This window comes from Melanerpes formicivorus, unplaced genomic scaffold, assembly GCF_026170545.1.
Source record: "Melanerpes formicivorus ecotype bairdi unplaced genomic scaffold, bMelFor1.0.p_v2 SCAF_161, whole genome shotgun sequence".
Lineage (NCBI taxonomy): Eukaryota > Metazoa > Chordata > Aves > Piciformes > Picidae > Melanerpes > Melanerpes formicivorus.
The window spans coordinates 346,521-368,488 of record NW_027142513.1 but is presented as its reverse complement, the minus strand read 5'-3'; the positions used below and the strand labels follow the sequence as shown (position 1 = coordinate 368,488).

Genomic DNA, 21,968 nt, shown 5'->3' with positions numbered 1-21,968 from the left:
CTTTTCTTTTCTTTTCTTTTCTTTTCTTTTCTTTTCTTTTCTTTTCTTTTCTTTTCTTTTCTTTTCTTTTCTTTTCTTTTCTTTTCTTTTCTTTTCTTTTCTTTTCTTTTCTTTTCTTTTCTTTTCTTTTCTTTTCTTTTCTTTTCTTTTCTTTTCTTTTCTTTTCTTTTCTCTTCTCTTCTCTTCTCTTCTTTCTTTTCTTTTCTTTTCTTTTCTTTTCTTTTCTTTTCTTTTCTTTTCTTTTCTTTTCTTTTCTTTTCTTTTCTTTTCTTTTCTTTTCTTTTCTTTTCTTTTCTTTTCTTTTCTTTTCTTTTCTTTTCTTTTCTTTTCTTTTCTTTTCTTTTCTTTTCTTTTCTTTTCTTTTCTTTTCTTTTCTTTTCTTTTCTTTTCTTTTCTTTTTTCTTTTCTTTTCTTTTCTTTTCTTTTCTTTTCTTTTCTTTTCTTTTCTTTTCTTTTCTTTTCTTTTCTTTTCTTTTCTTTTCTTTTCTTTTCTTTTCTTTTCTTTTCTTTTCTTTTCTTCTCTTCTCTTCTCTTCTCTTCTCTTCTCTTCTCTTCTCTTCTCTTCTCTTCTCTTCTCTTCTCTTTCTTTTCTTTTCTTTTCTTTTCTTCTCTTTTCTTCTCTTTTCTTCTCTTTTCTTCTCTTTTCTTTTCTTTTCTTTTCTTTTCTTTTCTTTTCTTTTCTTTTCTTTTCTTTTCTTTTCTTTTCTTTTCTTTTCTTTTCTTTTCTTTTCTTTTCTTTTCTTTTCTTTTCTTTTCTTTTCTTTTCTTTTCTTTTCTTTTCTTTTCTTTTCTTTTCTTCTTTTCTTTTCTTTTCTTTTCTTTTCTTTTCTTTTCTTTTCTTTTCTTTTCTTTTCTTTTCTTTTCTTCTCTTCTCTTCTCTTCTCTTCTCTTCTCTTCTCTTCTCTTCTCTTCTCTTCTCTTCTCTTCTCTTCTCTTCTCTTCTCTTCTCTTCTCTTCTCTTCTCTTCTCTTTTCTTTTCTTTTCTTTTCTTTTCAGAGAGTTGCAATGTTAAGGGCATGGTTTACCTTAGGTGTACAATGGGCACATATCTTTTGTAACATTACAGGTAAACTATGTTACAGTTATTTGTTATGAGTGAGGCAAGGTCTTTCTGCTCTTTCTTTCACATCACCATAATAATTTATAAATATGCCAGCTGCCTGCATGCCTGCTGGTACTGAATTTTAGAAGGACATCCATTGTAATTAAGAAACTGGAGCATAGATGGCCTGCATTGTGGAGCATGATGTCTTTTAACTCTATTTGTAGTCCTTGTGTGGAATTTTCTGTGTTGAGTTGCTCTTGTCAGTATTATTTTCAGGCTGATTCAGAACCTGTTTACAACATTAAATACATTACTAGACTCAGAGGGTTTTACTGATTTTGACCAATTTTAGAGAAATCAATTTTTAAATTGAGAAAATATGTTGCCAAATATGACATTTAATTTTGATGACTATGAAATGTATCTACAACTAAATGATGTTATTTCTAATTATATATCTTTAGTGTTTGGAACTATTTTAAGCTGTAGTCCAAGAAGACAGTGATCCCTCCTTCATTTTAGCTAAATTTGATGTAATAGCTGTATAAGTTAAAGCTCCTGAAATGTGGGAAAAGTAGCAAAAAAATAAATGACAACAGGAAGTGCCATCTTCTTCTTTCAGGACTGCCAGGCATTCTGTATAATGCAGGATACCCTGTATATGTAGTGAAGTCAAACATGACAGCATATAGGGCACACTCTTTTCTACACTGTCATGGCAATTGTGTTTTTCTACACATGTAGCAGATTAAATTTCCAGAGATTTTGTAGAAAAGCAACTGCATCAGGATCTATTGCCTATCCAATTGTCCTAAATTTGTTGTTCATGTGCAAACTGTACACTGTGATTTTCTGTCCAGCACAGTTTGAGATTTCACCTTCATGTTAATTCACATTTCATGACATGACTTCTAAAAGTAGTCATATGCTTTTGGGATGCTGTCAGGAAGATTATCAAAGATGCAGGAGGCTATTAATAGAGATCTGCAAAGGTCACTGACCCAATCTATATCTCACTGTCATGCAAAAGTCACTGGATTTTTGGGTGAGCATTTTATTATCTCTACCGTACCTCTTCACTACTTACACATCACAAAGCCAAATATCCCAAAATGCTGTTCCTCTTGTATCTGCAGGGAGAGATTCCACTATATATTTTGCTTTTGTCTGCACTAAACCTTCACTGACATCAATGACAGTGCCTAAGTGTGTATTAACTGAAAAATATTTGGATATCAGTGTTATACATCAGAACTGGTGTAGAAGTGGAGATTACTACAGCAGTGAGTGTTCTGGGGACAAGGACATACATGAATACTAAACCCAGGCTTCATTAGTCCTGCCCACTGAGCAACTAACCTTTAAATTATGGAATGCTATTGAATGTACCTCATTATTGAGCCTCTGGTAAGTGTCTTTTCCTCTTAGTCAGTTTGTTTATTCACCCTTGATTCCAAGGATTTGCTCAATTTTCTAGTAAGTATAATATATTTCCTATCCAGATGCCACATGGGATTACTAGACAATTTACTTATCTGGACAAAATAAATGTCTTTGCTTTGAAGCCTGGAGTAACTCACATCCTTCTCAGCTCTCTACTGGAGAATGAAGAGTCTTTGTGAAAAAGAAGCAAAATCTTCCATGGTGACATACTATCATATTCTGTTGGATGATCCTTGGTATTTTTTGACAGAGTGAGTCAGCAGAGGCTAGAATCATAGTGCATTAACCTCTCCCATCTTACTCTTCCCATACTCCCAGTTTCTTGGAGAGTTTTTAGATTAATTTGAGCAGGCTGAAACGGCAGTCTTGGGACTGCAGCAGCTGTTGAAGTTGTCTCAGTATAGTATCTTATCTAAAGTTGGTCGTGACTCTAATAGCAGTGACTCCCTAATGCCAAAGTACTTTTTCATCTTCTTCTCTCACCTTTTACTTTGATTTTTGGCTGAAAACATTGGCCTCTTTAGTTTACTGTTGTTAGGTGGAGTGAGTTCAAGATACTAAGCAACCAAGGAGATTGAGTTTAGGAATGTTTTCAAAATAACTATAAAATATGAAATTTATGCTATTCACAATATGCTGGAGGTCAGTTCACCCTCAAAACATAGTGTCTGACAATTGTGCTTTCATAGTGTGGGTTAGAAAAAGAATATAGTAGACTTAGGAAAACATCATAATTTAAGAAGTGACACATTTCAACAAAGACATAAAACTGTAGGCAGTACAGAAAAGAAGCAAAACCTTAGGAAACCATTACTTCATTAGGACAAATATTTTATGTCTTTTAAAAGACTCCTTATTAAAAAGGGTGAGCTCTAGGACATTCATGTTTGCATGAAATCATAAAACTGCCCTTCGAGAACAAAAGGTGCTTCTTTCTATAACTAAATTGATTTTTTATTGCAATTTCATCAGATTCTTTGAAAATAGTCAAACTGAGTGTATGACTTAGAGCCTGCACACAGTTATTTTTAATATTCTCTTATCTTACACTTATAGTGGTCAAACCAGTCAGGAAAGTCATCACCATACAGTAAGTATATGGTCTGTGAAGCATAAGAAAGAAGCTGAACAAGGGCTCCTTTTCTTGTTATTACCAGGAAGGTTTTAATTTGCCCTATGCCACAGAACCTCATATTAAATATACAAATATACTCTTTTATTTCACACATTGCTTAGCTTCTCCCACCCTTTCTTTGGCATGCCTCTCCTTTCTGCTCAAATGTATGGGCTAATATATATGACTTAAAATTTTCTACCTTCCCTATGAACTGGCAGCCAGGGGATACTAGCAGAACAAAAAAGGGTTTAGATTTCAACGTGGCTGCATGTAGATTCAGGATTTATCTTCTCTGTGAATGGAAGGGGGCTGGTAGAACTCTGTATCCTACTTGAAATACCAGGGCTTTTCTATTATAGCAGAGAAACGTAGCAGTTCCTGCTTAGCTCATGAAAACTGTGAAGTCTCATTCCCTATTAAGACCTCTGTATTTCAGCAGAGAATTTTTGTGAATATGCATGAAGGAGAAAGAGGCAGGAAAGGCATGGGGAAAGCTTACCCTTTTGCCAAGTTTTCTGGGTCTCCAGACTCATTTAACCTCATCTGTGTATTTTAGATTGCAAGCTCTAAGGTGTCATAAGCGATTGTACGTATGACTTTAACCCATCACTGGCATACAACATAACTAGTTACAAATTGTTGTCATTTTCCAACATTTTTTACTTCCTACCCCTCCCCCCTCTTTCTTTCCAGAGAATGCTGAGAAACTAAAACTGTTTTCATAAAGGTGTCAGTTTCAAGGAAACTACTGGTGAATAAAACTTTGGGGAAAATGGTTCCAAATCTTCTAAACATGTTTTTCCTACATTTTTTAAACAGAAAGTTAATTTCCCAGTTCAGAACCACTTTCAGTTTTAAAGTTCAGTACACTTATAATGGAACATTTTATTGTGGTTTATAAAATCTTGAAATAATCTAATTGACATTTTAAAAACAAAACAAAACAACTTGGTTCAAAACATTTTGCTATTGCTTTACAAACAATGTGAGATTTTGGCTATACCCAGTAAAATAATTTTGCATGCAGCTCTGCTAAGCATTGATTAATTTCCCCTTTGTGTTAAACTGTGAGAATGGTGGGAAAGTAATCAAAATAACTGGTTTATTTTGCTTTGGCTTTAGAATTCAGACTTGGGAAAAAATAAACCCCATTTTAAACGAATCACTTTACTATTAGATTTTTTTTGGCATGGATTTTAGTTCTGGTTCTAATGGTTTCTAATTAATTAATTAACTGACTTTGAGTTACTGTGTAACAAAGTTTACATTTAAGGCCAGTACACTTGCTGACCAAGCTACTCTCCTATTTCTAAAATATACCTGCTCTGTCTGTGTTAGCATACATAAGATGGCTAAATATTTTCACTTAAAATTGTTTTGAACAAAAATAATGCCCTTTTACCTAAAACTATTTTGGCACAGAAAGCTGAGTTGAGAAAGACTGTAAGGATAAAGGTAAGCTGCATAGTGTTAAAGTTGAAACAGAAAAAATGTAGCGTGGAATATAGAAAAAGACAAATACAAACCTTTGCAGTAACTTCTTGGTTTTCATTCTCATGAGACACTCGGGTGTTTGATAAAATAAGAGACAGAATAAAGGAGCATGTAAACATAGTGGCTGATGGGAGAGTAGAGAGAAGTAAAGGAGATTTTGACTAGAATCAGTTAGATATTGAAGTGAAAGTTGAAATTAATAGTAAAAAAACCCCCAAACCCCCAATCCTAATATATTTAGAAATAAGGACAGAGAAAAGCCATGAATAGAATAAGTGATATTCTTGTAACAAGGTGCTATACATCTGTGGAACAGCACAATACATAGATCCAAAGGTAACCATTTGTGAAGCATGTATGTGTGTTTTATGTGCTTTTATGTGTGGTAGTGTTGGGTTCACTTCAGAAATAAAGACACATTTTGGATTGCCAACACTCTTATTGCCAGCATCTCCGTGCTGCTTGGGTATCTCCAGTCCCAGTATTACTTTTGTAGGGTACCAGATAGCTTTTGAAAACAGACTGAAACCTTGTGGCTCTGTGCTCACCTCTTGAAGAGAGGCTAATTTATATTTATTTGTAAATCCATATAATTTCAGAATTTTAAAAACTGAGTTAATGAGTTAGATCTAGTGCAAATGAAGAACAGGCTACATCATTACTACTTATTTCTGGATGAAATCTCTCTGGAGTGCAGTATCTCTTGGCATGAATCTAGAATGTGGATAACTAAAGGGGAAATGTTTGACTTTTGTTATCATGTGTGTAATTTTCCAAAATAAGTATTTCCATTCTCATCCATTGAGGCTTTCAGTCAGGTTTTAATTTTCGCAGTATGAAGATGTGACGAGTGCATGAGCAGTTACACAGATTTGCTGATCATAGTTTGATGTTAATTACCAAGCATAGATCTGCAGCAGTGATGTAGCCAAAATCTATCAAACATTGATCCTTTTCCATGTCAGCAAATATGGAAATGAAAAGGAAAAAGGAAAGCTAGAGCTGAAGAGCAGTTGGAACCTGTTGCGTTTCATGTACTCCAATAGATAAGCAAAACACTCCAATAGATAAGCAAAACACTGCAATGATGAGTCCACCCTCTATTTACAGTATACACAATTCATGACAGTGTTTTTTATAACTAAAAATTACACTTAATAAATATGAAAAGATACAGATTTTCCTGATTACTTAAACCTAAATGTTTATTCAAGCTTTCATGAGAAGTTTGTCTTAATTTAAACAGAGCTAGGGCTGCTGAACGGATGCCATTTTTTTGATGTGGGCTCAGTACACATGAAACAAGTTTTAATAACATCCACACTCACTTAACTGGTAAATGTATTCTACAGAGGCTTTGCTTCAGCAGAGTTTGCCTACTGAAATCAGAATGAAAACGAAGTTGACTTTTTATAGGTAGATTGTATTTAAAGATTTTATTCTTTGTTTCATGTAATAAAATGAATGATTGCTGGCTTTATTAAAAAAACCCAACCAACCAACACCAAAAACCCACAACAGAAGAAATGTGTATAAATATTGCTGCTGTAGTTCAGAACAATGCAGTATTACTTGTATTTTCCCTTTTAGTGTTGATGTTATGTAGAAGTTGGAGACACTAACACATTGTGGATATTGCTGCTGAGAAGGAGAAAGGAAAAAGATAGGCTTGAAACACAGCCTGTGAGATGGCACCAAGCCAACGCACTGAAAAATGGCAAACGTCACATTTAACAGCTGGACGCAGAAATATTTCTCTTTAATTTGGAAGGAGAAAATTTTTTTCACAGCAGGGCACTCTCAAAAGAGCACAACATCAAAGAGGGTGGGTCTCTCCAGTCAAACATCATCTGGCTCCAGTGATGGAGCAAAATGAATGAACTGTCAGGACTTTTTTCCAGTGTGTATGTTTTTGCCAAGTGAAAAGTAAAAGGTTCAGTGGCTCGTTCTGATCACAGACCAAATCCTGATAATGGAAAGCTGATTCCCTAAAGTCTTCCTCTGATCAGCTGACAGGCAACCTCTGAAGAAGACCCCAGATTGATTGATGGTCCACTTTGTATTGATGGCCCCTGCCAACCTTAGAGATAAGTGAGATATGCCAAATGCTTAACAGCTCTGGAGAGCTGCTGTGATTGTGACTCAAGCAATGTTCTGAGCTAATGTTATAATCCTCACAGAAACAAACTCTCTTCCAAAGAAACTTAACATGATACTTACCAATACCAGGCCTGAACTCTGGCAAGAGAAAAACCTATTTCACATTCTCCATTATGCATCCACTAGCAAGACCTGCACCACTCCTTAATGAACTCTTTCATCTGCTTCTTGACTCTGACTTCAGCCCCGAAGCAGATGCAAACTATTATCATGCTAGTTTTCTGACAATCCTATAATCTTACAAATTTGAAGAAATAATACAGCACAGGCATATTTTCAATATAAAAACATGGCAACGCAGTTTGTACAGCCATTACTCATTTGTTTTATGAGGAATCTCAGGCACAGTTTATCATATACTTTATTACTTGACCTTTTAATCATCATCTGGGGAATTTAGCATTCCAGACATTCCAAAATATTTCAAACTAAAAATATCAGTGTGCCTCATTATTTAAAACTCACAAAGGAATTAAGTATACTTTTTAAAATATGCCATTTTTACTGAAATTCCTCATTTATGGTGAGCCTTAAAGAGATGTTTAAAAAAAGAATTGAAAGAATTATCTGTGGAGTTCAGATTACGGCAGTAAATGGGTATTTTGTTGAGATAGATGTTCTGCACATTGGAAAGAGTTCCTACACATATTTACTTACAAACTCAGAGTGAAGATAAACAAATGGTGCACTTAAAAAAAAAAAAAAAAGGTATCAAAATCCTGGTTTTCTGTAGTCATGGGATCAAGACACAAATCAGTACTTGCTGTTAAGTCATGTTACAAAACATTTTTGCAGAGCAAGAGCTGAACCCAGCCATCTGCAGAGCAATTAAAGTGTCTGGACAGAGGTGCTTAGTGCCATGTTAAGTCTTGGAAAGTATCTAAGACATACAGAGCAGGCTGACAGGTAAGGCAGAAATTGGGGAGATCTGCCTGCTGTCTAGAGCAGTCACCTGATACTCAGCGGGATACTCAGGGCCATCAGAAACAGTAGAGGAAATTTACACTCATACACTGGATTATCATTCCCAGTTCAAGAGAGACAGGGATCTGTTGGAGAGAGCCTGATGGAGTCCAAGGATGATTGCAGGGCTTGAACAACCCTCCTGTGAAGAAAGACTGAAAGGATTTGAGCTGTTTAATCTTAAGAGGAGAAGGCTCTTTTCAGTGGTGCCCAGTGATAGGACAAGGAGAAGTGAGTGAGTACAAGCTAGAACACAGGAGGTTCCACCTCAGCATAGGGAGACACTTTACAGGGGGCTGGAGCATTGGAACAGGCTTCCCAGAGAGGTTGTGGAGTCCACTTCTCTGGAGACTTTCAAAGCAACCTAGATGCACTCCTGTGCAGCCTGCCCTGGGTGATCTTGCTTTGACAGGGTGTTGGACTCAGTGATGTCTAGAGGTCAGATCCTACCCATAACATTCTGTGATTCTGTGATTATTCTTTGCACTCTAGTCCAGCACCAAACTCTTATCAGTTGGTCACAACCATGACACTAGGTAGCTATGCTTTTGCCAGTATTCTTGACATTGCTTGAAAGTGAGGTCACTTGTAGATAGGGTTTCCTTTCATTTTTTTTGTTTGTTTACTTGTTTGTTCTGTTTTGTCTTTTTTAAATCATGTAACTCATCTCTGAATTGGGGTCAGGCTTGTTTCAGTTCCTTTTTTTCCTCTTACAATGATCATGAAATATTAGTCGGGAATTTCAAAGTGAAGTTGGTGGAGGTCATCACTGTCTTGTGAGCTGACAAGATGATCTCCAGAGATCTCTTCCAAGATCAGTAATTCCATAATTCCCTCAAGTGTCCCTGGCTTCAAATGAGACCATACCCTCTCATGGGACTTGCAGAAGAAACAGAAAAATTTCCTGTCCCAAGACAACAAACCTTGCTTAGTAAGTTAGAACAAATTATGCCTGCCCTTACCTGACTAAAAATCAGACAGCATGTAGGATTTCAAAGTGCCCAGGTTAATAGGAACTTGACCCTCATTGGCTTCAGTGACAGTTTTAAGTCTAACTTGCTAAATGATTTTTGCCTGCTTTATTAAGGGATTGAGAATGTCTCTAGGAGAAATGTGCTTAAGAAGATAAGTACCTTGGTAAACCATTCCTTAAATCTTAGTGGGATGTGGTACTGGAAATTTAAGAAGTCCTAAAATTAAATAAAAAGATGAGAAGCCTTTAATGACTCAAGGTGAAATCAAACAAAATCCCTGGTCTAACAAGCTTCATTAACAGAATGATAGCTGTGTCATGTATTCTATGTGTTGTACCATAACGTGCCTGAAAGTGCCACTGGGTATTGAAGTTGGTAGGTATCACTAGATATTGCTGCCTCCTTGGAAGTGCTAATTCACTGTGTGGATTGACAGTGTCATGCACAAAGATATGAAAACACAGTTTTTAGCCATGTTTTGATTCTCTCAAGAGAAATTACAAGATTGAGGGATCAAAAAATGGTTTTCTTTTTGTGCCATCAGGATCCTCCTGGTAAGCAGTAAAGTAAGCCCCAAGACAGTCACGTTGGAAAAATAGACCTTCAGTGCTCTCTCTGGAGCTTCCTTCCACCTCCCATATTAGAACCAGGGCAGTTTAGAATTATTTCTATTTATAAATATCTTTTTGTCCTGAGTGTTTTCTCTAAGGTCACTGAGTTATCACTAAGTCACCTTACAAGCTACATAACCACTGACTTGTGTCAGCTACACTGCCCAGCTTGATGTTGAGTGATGAAATCTGCCAAAACTTGGTTTTGCACATGCTGCTTTTGAGTTCTGTCTTCTGTCACATTACGTTCATGGTTAGCTTTTAATTAATTGTCCATCTGGATGGGTATGTTGAGTATATGGAAATTGACTGAAAGAACATCTCAGCATGTCAGAAGACCCTTCTGCAGTATTTGTTTGTTTGTAAAAGAAGGTTTTGAGAAGCTGCAAAAAAATGGCCAAAGCTCTGTCATTACCTTGCAGAGAAACCAGTAATGTTTTCAGAGGTACAAGGGTAACAAAGATCACCATAATTGTCTTGATTCTCTGGCTCAAGAGTATCATCCTAGGAGGTTTATTACTCAGAAAATTCACTGAGGCTTTCCAGATGAGTGAGGGTTTTCAGCATCAGACCCTTACAAGCTCCTTGAAACTTCTTCCCTGATATGAATACTGGAATATACACCTACCATCCAACTGATGTGAGAGTCTTCTGTTTGGGTTATCTCTGCTTTGATCATTTGCCTCCCTGCTTCTAACTGTCTTTTTCTTTTTAGTCTGCTTTTTATCTGATCTCTAGATACTGAACCTAGATTGGCAGCAGTTTTTCTCTTCATGCTCCATATCCCAGATAAACGAGACTGCAGAGGACAACTTCAGTCTTCATGGTCTTTTGCTACCAGGGCTGCACAGGAGTGTAATGTAGTGAGTGGGGTAATGCCAATCAAAAATATATCCATTGCAGAATGATTCACAGCTGAAGTGCTACTGCTTTTTTGGTCCTGTCACTGAATCTATCAGGAGAATGCAAGAGCACACACTGAGGACACCATGTTACATCAGTGGCTACTGCAGGAGCACCAGCCCTTTACATATTTGATGCAAGTGTACAAGTTTCCAAATTTGTGTGTGTTTTCTCTTGTCTTCCTTTTTTTTGTCCTGTTGTTGCATAACACTAGTTTATGTTATGTATAATTTTTCCCTATTCCAGAACCTCTATAAGCTAGTGTCAAAACAAACCACTGCAGCTTGACTTAGAAAAAATAATTTAATGAAGCCTACATAATCAGCAGGGCATTGCTCTTGTGACAGATTTTGGAATAAGGCCTCAATCCTCCAGCCGCTTACACAGATGCTTGATTTCACACACGAGTAGTCCCATTGAGATCAATGGGGCTACAACATGTGCGTAAGTGTTTGCTGGACTGGGGTCTAAGTGAGAGATGAAGACTTTCACCTAGCACAGACAGTTCAAAACAATGTTTATAGTTTCATATGCTATAATCCTTTGAGAAACATTAAAACTAAATAGCTTTTAATATTATTTGGCAAGTTGGTGTTTTGGGTTTTTTTTTTTTTTTATAATAAAAATCTGCTAGATGCCTGGTAGATTAAAGAGAAGAAACATTAAGCAGATACTGCAAGATGTTCACTCCATATCAGATATGGCTAATTGTAGAAAATTGCTTTGAATAATGTGAACAGTTAAAGACCATTGGCTGTCAGGATATATTTCTGTGTATTTTCACAGAGCTGTTGTGTTGCAGGAAGGTTATTGCCAACAAATGTTGGAGAACATTTTAGTCTGTTTTTAACCAAAAAGGCCTCCTGATGTTTCCTCATTGCTCACTTATTTCTGATTTATATTCCGTTAAGAGTTTGTAACAGTTCAAAATGCTACAGAACAGTTAAAAACATTTGAAAACATTCATGCTGATACAAAGTGCAAAGAAATTTACACCATTTTTCATGTAATACAAAGACTGCAAATAAAAATAATCATTCTCTAAATGAACTATTGTGTTTTCTGCATGGTAATAAAACATTATCCAATTATGTAAAATATAGAAGCACTTATAGTTATTGATGTGGATTCCTTTCACATACATGCAAAGACTGTAGGAATCAGCCTTCATTATCTGCATAATAAAAAAACCAGACAATAGCAGAGGTGCCTGAGGACTGGAAAAAAGCCAGTGTCACTCCAGTCTTCAAAAAGGGCAAGAAGGAAGACCGAGACAGCTACAGACCAGTTGGCCTCACCTCCATCTCTGGGAAGGTGATGGAGCAGCTGATTTTGGAGGCTGTCTCTAACCACATGGGAAAAAAAAAGGTTATCAGGAGTACCCAGCATGAATTCACTAAGGGGAAATCTTGCTTGACTAATCTGATCGCCTTCTGTGAAGGCTAGATGAAGGGAGAGCAGTGGATACCATCTACCTTGACTTCAGCAAGGGTTTTGATATTGTCTCCCACAACATCCTGGGAGGTAATCTCAAGAAAAGTGGGTTAGATCATTGGACTTTGAGGTGGATTGGAAACTGGCTTAACAACATGGTTCAGAGGGTTGTGATCAATGACACAGAGACCACTTGGTGGCCTGTGGTCAGAGGTATTCCCCAGGAATCAGTACTGGGTGCATTTTTGTTCAACATCATCAACAACCTGAATGAAATTCACTGATGATTCAAAATTGGGAGGAGCGTATGATACACAGGAAGGCTGTGCTGCCATTCAGTGAGATCTAGGCAGGATGGAGAGCTGGGTGAAGGTGAACATCATGAAGTTTGATAGGGACAAGTGTCCTGTATCTGAGGAGGAATAACAGCAGACACCAATACAGACTTGCCCTAGAAAGCAGCTCCATGGAGAAGGAGCTTGGAGTCATAGTGGATAGTACCTTATCCACAGCACAGCAATATGCCCTTGTGCCTGAGAGGGCTGATGGTATCCTGGGATACATCAAGAAAAGTGTTCCCAGCAGGTCTAGGGAGATTCTCCGCCCCCTCTACTCTGCCCTGGTGAGACCACACCTGGAATACTGTGTCCAGTTTAGGGCTCCCTGATGCAAGAGAGATGGGGATCTGCTGGAGAAAGTCCGACAGAGAACTAAGAGGATGTTTGCAGGACTTGCACATCTTTCCTATGAAGAAAGACTGAGAGACCTGTGGTTGTTTAGTCTTGAGAAGGAAAGACTGAGAGACGATCTTATTAATGTTTATAAATGCCCGAGGGGTGAGTGTGAAGATGAGGGCAATAGCCTCTTTTTGGTGGTTTCCAGTGATAGGTCAAGGAACAACAGGCACATGCTAGAACACAGGAGGCTTCACCTCAACATGAGGAGAAATTTCTTTACTGTGAGTGTGATGGAGCACTGGAATAAGATGCCCAGAAAGATTGTGAAGTGTCTTCTGGAGACATTCAAAACTCTCCAGGATGCATTTAGTGTGGTCTTCCCTGGGTGATCCTGCTTTGGCAGGAGAGTTGGACTAGATGATATCTAGAAGTCCCCCCCCAACACATAACATTCTGTGATTCTATGATCTTATGACTCTATGATTCTTATTTTTTTCATGAGTCAATAAGCTTAGATGTTCTGTAGCATCTTTATATCTTCCATTCTGATATCTGTCCATAAGGAATATGAAGGCATATTTTAAGTCATGAAACAAAACAGTCAGACAATTGAAGCAGCAGTTTGAGTGTATATGAGGCATTTATAACTAATGCCTTCCTGAAATAGTCTCCATACAGATTAATATTGAACCTGTCCAAATGTTTCCACTTACAGTAGAATGACATTGCTGACACGCATACTGCATTTTTCTTCCTACTGGTTTTATGTGTGTAGTTGGTTATTACAAATTCAGTAATATTTATTAGGCAACCAAGTTAGAGTTATCATAATGTCATAAATAGATATTTCTTTGTACTGGATAAGAGTAATGTAATTTGCCTGTTTACTGTGTAGGTAATGTAAAAATATGTCATTTACAAAGAATTTCAATGTTTGAGATATATTCTTTGTAAAGGATGTGATTATGTTTCTATTATCTATCAACACCAGTGTTTCTTTTTATTAAGCTACATTTGGAGACTTTTCTGTATGTTGCAGTTTGCTGCTGATTTTCACTATATTTAATACTTTCTTTTATATAGACAGACTAAGAGACTTTCCTGAAATGTTAGCTGAACAGCCTGCTTTGTTCATCAAGCTAGTGAATGAAAGGAGAAAGATATGATGGCTAAAGGCGTGATTGTTTCTATGCAGCTTTCTTATTTGTTGTGTAACAGGGAGAAGACATATATTCAGAATCATAGAATCACTAAGGTTGGAAAAGACTTTTAAGATCAAGTACAACAGTAACCCAACTACTGTGACCACATCTACATGCTTCTTGAACACCTCCAGGGATGGTACCTCTACCATCTCTCTTGGCAGCATGTTCCAATGCTTGACTCAGTAAAGAATTTTTTTCCTAATGTTCAATCTAAACCTCTGCTGGCACAACTTCAACCCATTTGCTTTCATTCTATAGCTAGTTTCTTGGGAGAAGAGAACACCACCCATCTCACCACAAACTCCTTTCAGGTAGTTGTAGAGAATAATAATTTCCCCTCCTCTAAATTAGGAGACCAGCTCCTAATATTAAAGACTTTTATTTTTTCATTGAACATGTACCCTGCTGTAGTTTGATTTTTAAACCTAAACTATATTCCTTAAATGTAATCTACTCTCTTTCTTTCAGCTTCTACAACATCTTAGGAATACTTCAAACATTCTAGATAAAGAAGTCCTGTGACAATGTGTCGAGCTGAAATGGATCTAGGCAACAATGTACTATAGTGAACCCAATCTAAATTAGTAAATTGCTAAGTTAGGGATACAATCCTGCTTGGTTTCAATCGAACATAATTCAAAACCATATAAAAGAAATAATTTACATGTTTTATAATAAACACTAGAGCTCATTGACATTTTGCTTAACAATCACTGCTTTAGGCAAGCCAAATCACTAATTTTACTGGTCACTTTCCTGTGTTGACTTTCTCAGAAAAATGCTTTATGGAAGAGCTAACCTTCCTTGTCATTTATTAAGAGGGTTGTAGAGCTCTGTTCCACCAGTAATGCCTCTGAATATTCTCCACCAATCTATCAAGGGTTAAGCGTATTCAACTCTATTTACAGTATTAGTTTATTCCAGGAGATGAATATAATGTTGCAAAACAAGTAACTAAAAAAAAACCAAAACCCTAACAAACAAAAAACAGATTAAAAATATGGCAATTTCCATAAAAGAAATAATTAAATAGTGGAACTAGCCCTGAAAGACCATAGCAGACACAAAAATCTGGGGCTTTTTTTTCCTGTAACTTTCTTCTCCTGTGGCTTTCTTGTCCAAATGAGCAAAGAAGCATGGTCTGAGTGGCTGAAGTGTTGTGGGCCTTAGAGAGGAAACTGATCTCCAAGGTTTGGGATGTATCCAAAGGATTGTATCAGCCAATGGGTCTCTCTGGCTTTGATAAAGAAGCACCAGGACTGATCTCTTTAGCATCAAGCAGGCTGTAATCTTCTGTAATTGAATGTCTTTTACAGACTGCCAGGCAAATACCCAGGCTTGTAAACGCTGCTCTTTTTGGCATTGTTTTCAACTTTTGTTTAGGATACAGTCACCTGGAGGTGATATTGCCAAAAGGAAGGTCTCATGGTAATGGCATTTTGCCTAATGTAGAGATTATTCAGTTCTGACATCCAAGCCAGAAAAGGAAGAAGCTTTCTTTATTGCTTTGGCTTGTAGGTTCATATATTGGGATAGAAAGAACATAACTTCTATGTATGACATTATACCTGTCAGTCCGTTTCATTAGAGTGCTATAAGCTTTTCCTATGCATGTCCAGTAGTTCAGAATACATCCATGGTTTTTAAATGCAGAGCTGATCATCTACCTGAAGGGAGGTTGAAGCCAGGTGGTGGTTGGTCTCTTCTCCCAGGCAACCAGCACCAGAACAAGAGGACACAGTCTCAAGCTGTGCTGGGGGGGGGGAGGGCGGGGGATTAGGCTGGATGTTAGGAAGAAGTTCTTCACAGAAAGAGTGATTTGCCAGTGGAATGGACTGCCCAGGAAGGTGGTAGAGTGGCCATCACTGGAGGTGTTTAAGAGGGGACTGGATGAGGCACTTAGTGCCATGATTTAGTTGATTAGATGGTGTTGGGTGATAGGTTGGACTTGATGATCTCAAAGGTCTTTTCCAACCTGGTTACTTCTATTCTATTCTATGAACTCATCAAAAGTACTCCTTGCTGTCTTGACTCTTCCCACTCAAGACAATGGTAGACCTTCTTGTTGGAAGAAAAGGCTGGTACCAAGTGGTTTGAAAGTCCTATGATCTTATGCATGTGATATCAATAGAATACCAGCAAACAACAGAAAGAAAGGTTCTCTAATAATGGTAAGAATTAATTATTTAATGTTTTGGTTTTCTTCATAGGTCTTTTGATGTCTTGCAACATAGAAAATTATTCTGATAATCACTTTTACATTAAAAATGTGCATGCAAAGAAAAAAATTCCATGTCTTTTCTTCTTCTGCCTGCAAGGAAAATGAGAGGTCAATTAAATCGTATGCTAATACCTTTTTTATTTAACTACAGGAAAAATTCAAATGCAGCCCAAATTTTTAGGGACAAAATTCTTTATCAGTCCATGGAACAGAACAAAGGAAAGCAAGAGACAGAGAGGAAAGAACTCCAACAAACTAACCATTTTTGCTCTCTGTGTTTTCTCTGTGAAATTGTTTTGCAGCTTGGCTTTCTCTGCAGCTGTACAGAGAGCTCCTTTATTCTAAAATTCTGTGGCATTTATGCCAGATACTGGAACAGTGTTTTGTGTTAGAATTACATTTGCCCCCATCTACCCAAGTGGTACTGAAGTAATTGAGAGTTCTCAGAAGGTACTTTAGCACTCTGCCTTATCTGTTAGTACTACTTAAATCTTACATGGTCCTACCTAGACTTAGTATGTTGCCAGAGTGACAGATGTTCCAGCAGCTGCTGTTTATTTTACAAACAATAGTTATGGTCCTTCATTGACTTTAGAGCTTCACTTATGAGCTGCTGTATGCTTGAGAAGTTATATTATTGTTGAGATTATGTGGTGTTATTAGCATTGTGATTATAAGTTTCAGTATCTACAGCCTCCAAGTGATTATTAATACCCAATCCCACGAAAAATGCATCCAGTCTTTCATGTTCCTTTTATATTTGCACACTACTGCATGATGAACCATGGCAGTACATTGGGATCCTACCTGCTTATTCCCGTTTTCCCAGTTGGAATGCATGCATAAGTCACAAAGAATATCAGTGGTATGCTGTAAGAAATTTCATCATATACCTTATACCTTTATGCATTTTGATAATTGAGTAAACTGGTGTTTGTAAGGAAGTGAATAAATAATGGAAAAGGGAAGACATAAAGTGAACTGTTTACACTTTGGACTTGGTTGAAAAATGAAGCTGTTTCTGTGTATTCTGGATTTAAAGGATGGGAATAATAGCATAATAATAATATGCTTCACATTCTTAGTCTCCTGATATGTAACACACCAGTAAATTACCCTGACATAATCAAGAACCTATTAAGAAGTTAATGAATTATACAGGAACTGCTAAGGAGAAACTGAAGGTGTGTAAATGAGAATATGACTTCAGTTTCTTCCAGTAGCCTGGTGCATTCCTTAATATTGGAACAGAACACAGAGAAACTGTAAAGCTTTAAAACATTTAAAGCAAAAGCAAAAAACTCCAATCAACCTAACAACAACAACAAAAACCACTTCACTACAAACTCTTAGAAGTCAGCAAAAACAACAGTTAACAAGTACTCTGGGTAAGAAGAGGGACATGATCCAGTAAGCAGTTTAGGTAATGTTTCCAAGTATAATCAAAGTAGAGAAATGAAATAACTGATTTTGTCTCTACTGCTTAGATCAATTAATCTTGTGAGATAGGAGGAAAACAAACCATGCATTCTCCATAAGGACTTGGAGAAATGGTATTTTACTTTGTTACGGGGCTGTTGATATATGTTTAAAATTATGCCAGTCTAGATATGTGCAGTGATCCAGAGATACAATCAAAGATTTTCAGTAACATCAATTTATCACAGGATTCTGCAGTAATTTTTGTAATAGATATATGAGTGTGTAAGTATGCATGCATGTGTAATACAGAGGCAGGTGAATATGTACATCCCTATTTTTTGCTGTAATACCTGGGTTAACAACTTCTGCTACAGGTTTGTATTTCCTCTGTTATGACCATGGTTTGCTCCTTTAATGTGGTTTCCTCAGGCAATTATATAGTGGTTGCTAGTCGAAAGCCATTTTAGAATGACTATGAACTTGTACACAAGGGTAATATGAATAATAATAACCATATCAGTTATTTTTTCCCCCCAGATTTTAGTCTGTACCTTGCAAAGTGACAAGTAAACAGATTTGCTATTTCTCTTCTAAGACTAGGGTTTCTACTTCCTTACAGCTGGGTTTTCATTCCTGTGAGAACAGGGGGAAGAGTGCCATGGGATGGATTCTGACTGTGCAACTTTATTTACAGTATCAGTAATATTGCTCTAGGAAAGGAAAGCATAATGTCACCAATACATTAGTACTTGCAATAATAAACTATTTGAAAATATTTAATCCTGCTTGTAGAGCAGTCCTTTCTACTTCAGATCAAGGCCTGAAAGAGGTCCAGTCCTTCATTTTCATGACAAGATTTAGCTTAATATCTCAGCTCATGGCTTCCATACACAGAAAGTTCTGAGTAAAGCTCCCATGTGTCCAGATACGGCTGTCAGTACTGACTATAGCAGTCTTTGTCTTTCCTGTTTCATATCATTTGGGGATTAAGAAGCTACCAGCATTTTATGTGTGGGAATTGGTTTTGCCTCATGTTAAGCCACACGTTTTTGTGTTAGTAAGCCCCATGTAAAAGAACAGATAATAAACATAGTACTGAACCTGTTTGGATAGATACCGGCAAAATGGTTCCAGCTAAGTGCTATTAGTCATTAATTTTTAATTATTGTCCTTTTCCTAGGCTGATTTCCTGTAAAAATAACAAAAACAACAACCCCCCCTTCCATTTCCACTACAAATTTTTATTGTTTAGCATATTTTGCTGACATATTCGACATACATTAACAAGTATGCATAAGAACAGGTTCTTACTGATAACCAACAAGGTACCATATATAAAAACCAGATAAATTCCCTAGTACTGGAATTTTGTTTGCCTCTGAGGATTCCTTCTGAGTTTTCTTTGTTCCTCCACTCAGCACATGTTGGGGGTATCACCTTGCTTCTCCAACCCAGGAACAACCAAGTGGGTTCCATTTGGTTCTTGTCACAGTCACGCAAGAACAAATTACAAGGATCTCTGCATATGCTTGATTTCCCTGCTACTCATGCTCTAACAATGGCTATATTGCTCCTGATTACTCCCAGTCCTTCACAGTTAAAAGCAAAAGCTTCTGAATTTGAGATTTTTATGTAGCGGAGTAAAGAACTGTATATGTTTTGTGTGCCTTGTAGGAAACGCTCTTTTAATAAATCAGAAATATTTAATATTACCACACCATTTCTAAGATTATTTTCCTGATATTGAGATAGAAATGCAAGATTGTTAATTTCCTTGCTTCAGAAATGTTCAATTCAGTGCAATATATGTGCTTGCTCTTCAACAAGCAGAATTAATGCTTTCAAGAAGACATCAATGTAAGCTCATACAATTTAAAAAGGGATTACATTATTGGGGTAGAATTATTAATGTGTACAGCATCTGTGGAGGGACAAAAGACACAAAGACCAGATTTGATTGAGAGAAGCACCTACCAGAGGCATTTCTGGAGTTTACCAAAGTATCATAGTATCATAGTATCAGTCAGGGTTGGAAGGGACCACAAGGATCATCTAGTTCCAACCCCCCTGCCATAGGCAGGGATACCCCACACTAGATCAGGCTGGCCAGAGCCTCATCCAGCCTGCTCTTAAACACCTCCAGGGACGGGGCCTCAACCACCTCCCTGGACAACCCATTCCAGGGCTTCACCCTCCTCCTCACATCCAGCCTGAATCTCCCCCCCTCCAGCTTCATTCCACTCCCCCTAGTCCTATCACTACCTGAGATCCTGAGGAGTCCTTCCCCAGCCTTCCTGTAGGCCCTCTTCAGATACTGGAAGGCCACAATGAGGTCACCTTGGAGCCTTCTCTTCTGCAGACTGAACAGCCCCAACTCCTTCAGTCTGTCCTCATAGGAGAGGTGCTCCAGCCCTCTGATCATCCTCGTGGCCCTCCTCTGGACACATTCCAGCACATCCATATCCCTCTTGTCATAGGGGCACCAGAACTGGACGCAGTACTCCAGGTGGGGTCTCACTAAAAAGGAAAAATCTTGTGAGACTGCTGTGTGCTCTCACTAGGATCATCACAGCTTAGTTAACAATTTCCAAGCATTCAGGAGAGGTGTGCATGGAATATGTATCTTTTTATTTCAGAGCCTCCAGAGCAATTTTATTCTTTGACTTCAGAGGCAGCACCAAGTTCTGAATGGAGACATAGTGTTTTTTAAAATTACCATAACTGACTTTCATGTCCTTAGCAGCGATGTCATGTTTAGGAAAACCATGATTCTCTTAGGACTGATTTCTCATTTACTACTTCAAAAATTATATGTCTCAAGGGAGCTTCTAAAGACATCTTCATCTCTTTTTTCCTTCTAGTCTCATTTGTTTTGGTATTATGAATCTTACAACTCCCTAATTTATCATATGAGGTTGCTGAAGTACATGCTGTTTCTGCAATTGAGATGTGAAAGAAAGGATACTTGTTTAGGGATTGTTACTGCCCCTTGCTCAGATGTTCCAGCCATTTTGATGCAGGCTTTGCATCCAGATTTTCTTGTTTATCTGGCAGTTCATTATTTAAGGCCAGCCTGTCAAAATAGGTTAAATATTCTTTGGGAAACATGGTCACATCTTTGAGACGCCACAAATATGTTTGATACAAGAAGATTGGCTTGATAGAAGAAACATGATTAACTTGCATCCCCCAAAATACTTTTTTGCTATTCAGTGTAGGTTTCTGAGACCATCACTACATAATTACAAATCTCATGGCTGTAAATTCCTGGAAAAGGCACAGAGAGACACCAGAATAGCAGTGAAAATGATTGTTGATGATTTGTTCTAACTACTTGACCTTGTGACATCTCCTTCAGATATATGACCAAGATGGGACACTGCAGCACTTTATTGATGGTGGAGAACCCAGTAAGTCAAGCTGGATGAGGTATATCCGATGTGCAAGGCATTGTGGGGAACAGAACTTAACAGTGGTTCAGTACAGGTAAAGTACCTTTTGATTTACTCAATGCAACAAAATAAAAATGCTTTTGGTGAAAATTAGACTGTCACCAGCACTATTGCCTTTGATTGCAGTGACAGTATCAGGACATTGCTCAATCTGGGTAATGCAAAAGTTGCACTGTATAGTAAAGATGGGTTTCACTTTATTTGTCCTGAGCTGAGGCCACGTAGTAGGCATGCTAGACCCAAGAACAAGTACAACCTCCTGTCACCCATGTTACCACCACACTGCACAGAGCCCCTGCAAGTTTTCAAATGGTCTGGTCGTAAGCAAGCCGACATAAGCAATCTTCCACCCTTAAAGATTTAAGTGCAAGATGAGGCAGAAAAACGGCAGGAGTTTTAAACCCAAAGGCCTCGTGAGAGTCAGTCATGAGACATATACACATCTAAAGCTTATGCATTGAGTGCACCTGCTAGCCAATGTCACTGCACAGAGAAGGTCAAAATGTTAAGAAAAAATGTAAAGAAGTTGTGGTGCATTTTACTTTGTACTTGCAAACATACCCAGAAAACCCAGACAACCCATTACATAAATACATGATCTCAGCTATAAACAAACATTTTGCCTCAGAATCAGAAGCAACTGCTTGGCCTTATTCAATGTGGTAGGAAGCACATCAAAGAATGCCCGAGGCTTGCCAGTTGCAGTGAGCAATCCTGGGTTTTGCTGGTTGCTTTAGAGCGTAGAGTTTCTTCTCTTGAAGAAGAATCTTAAATTTATTTAAAATACCTTTAAAATTAAAAATAAAATGTACAAAAGAAAGCTAAAATGAAATATATATAAAGTTTG

The 21,968-nt window shown here is 37.5% G+C and overlaps 1 protein-coding gene across 2 annotated transcripts in view; it reads left to right on the top strand.

Annotated features, from left to right (window-relative positions):
- Positions 1-21,968, top strand: part of PRDM6 (PR/SET domain 6) — an 81,444-nt gene that overhangs the window by 33,408 nt on the left and 26,068 nt on the right. For both annotated transcript variants that reach the window (XR_010991216.1, XM_068168954.1), the window contains exon 4: positions 21,028-21,155. Coding sequence is in view for 1 of the 2 variants with exons in the window: in XM_068168954.1 (XP_068025055.1) it covers positions 21,028-21,155 (128 nt within the window). In the remaining variant the exon portion in view is untranslated. The remainder of the gene's footprint in view (positions 1-21,027; positions 21,156-21,968) is intronic.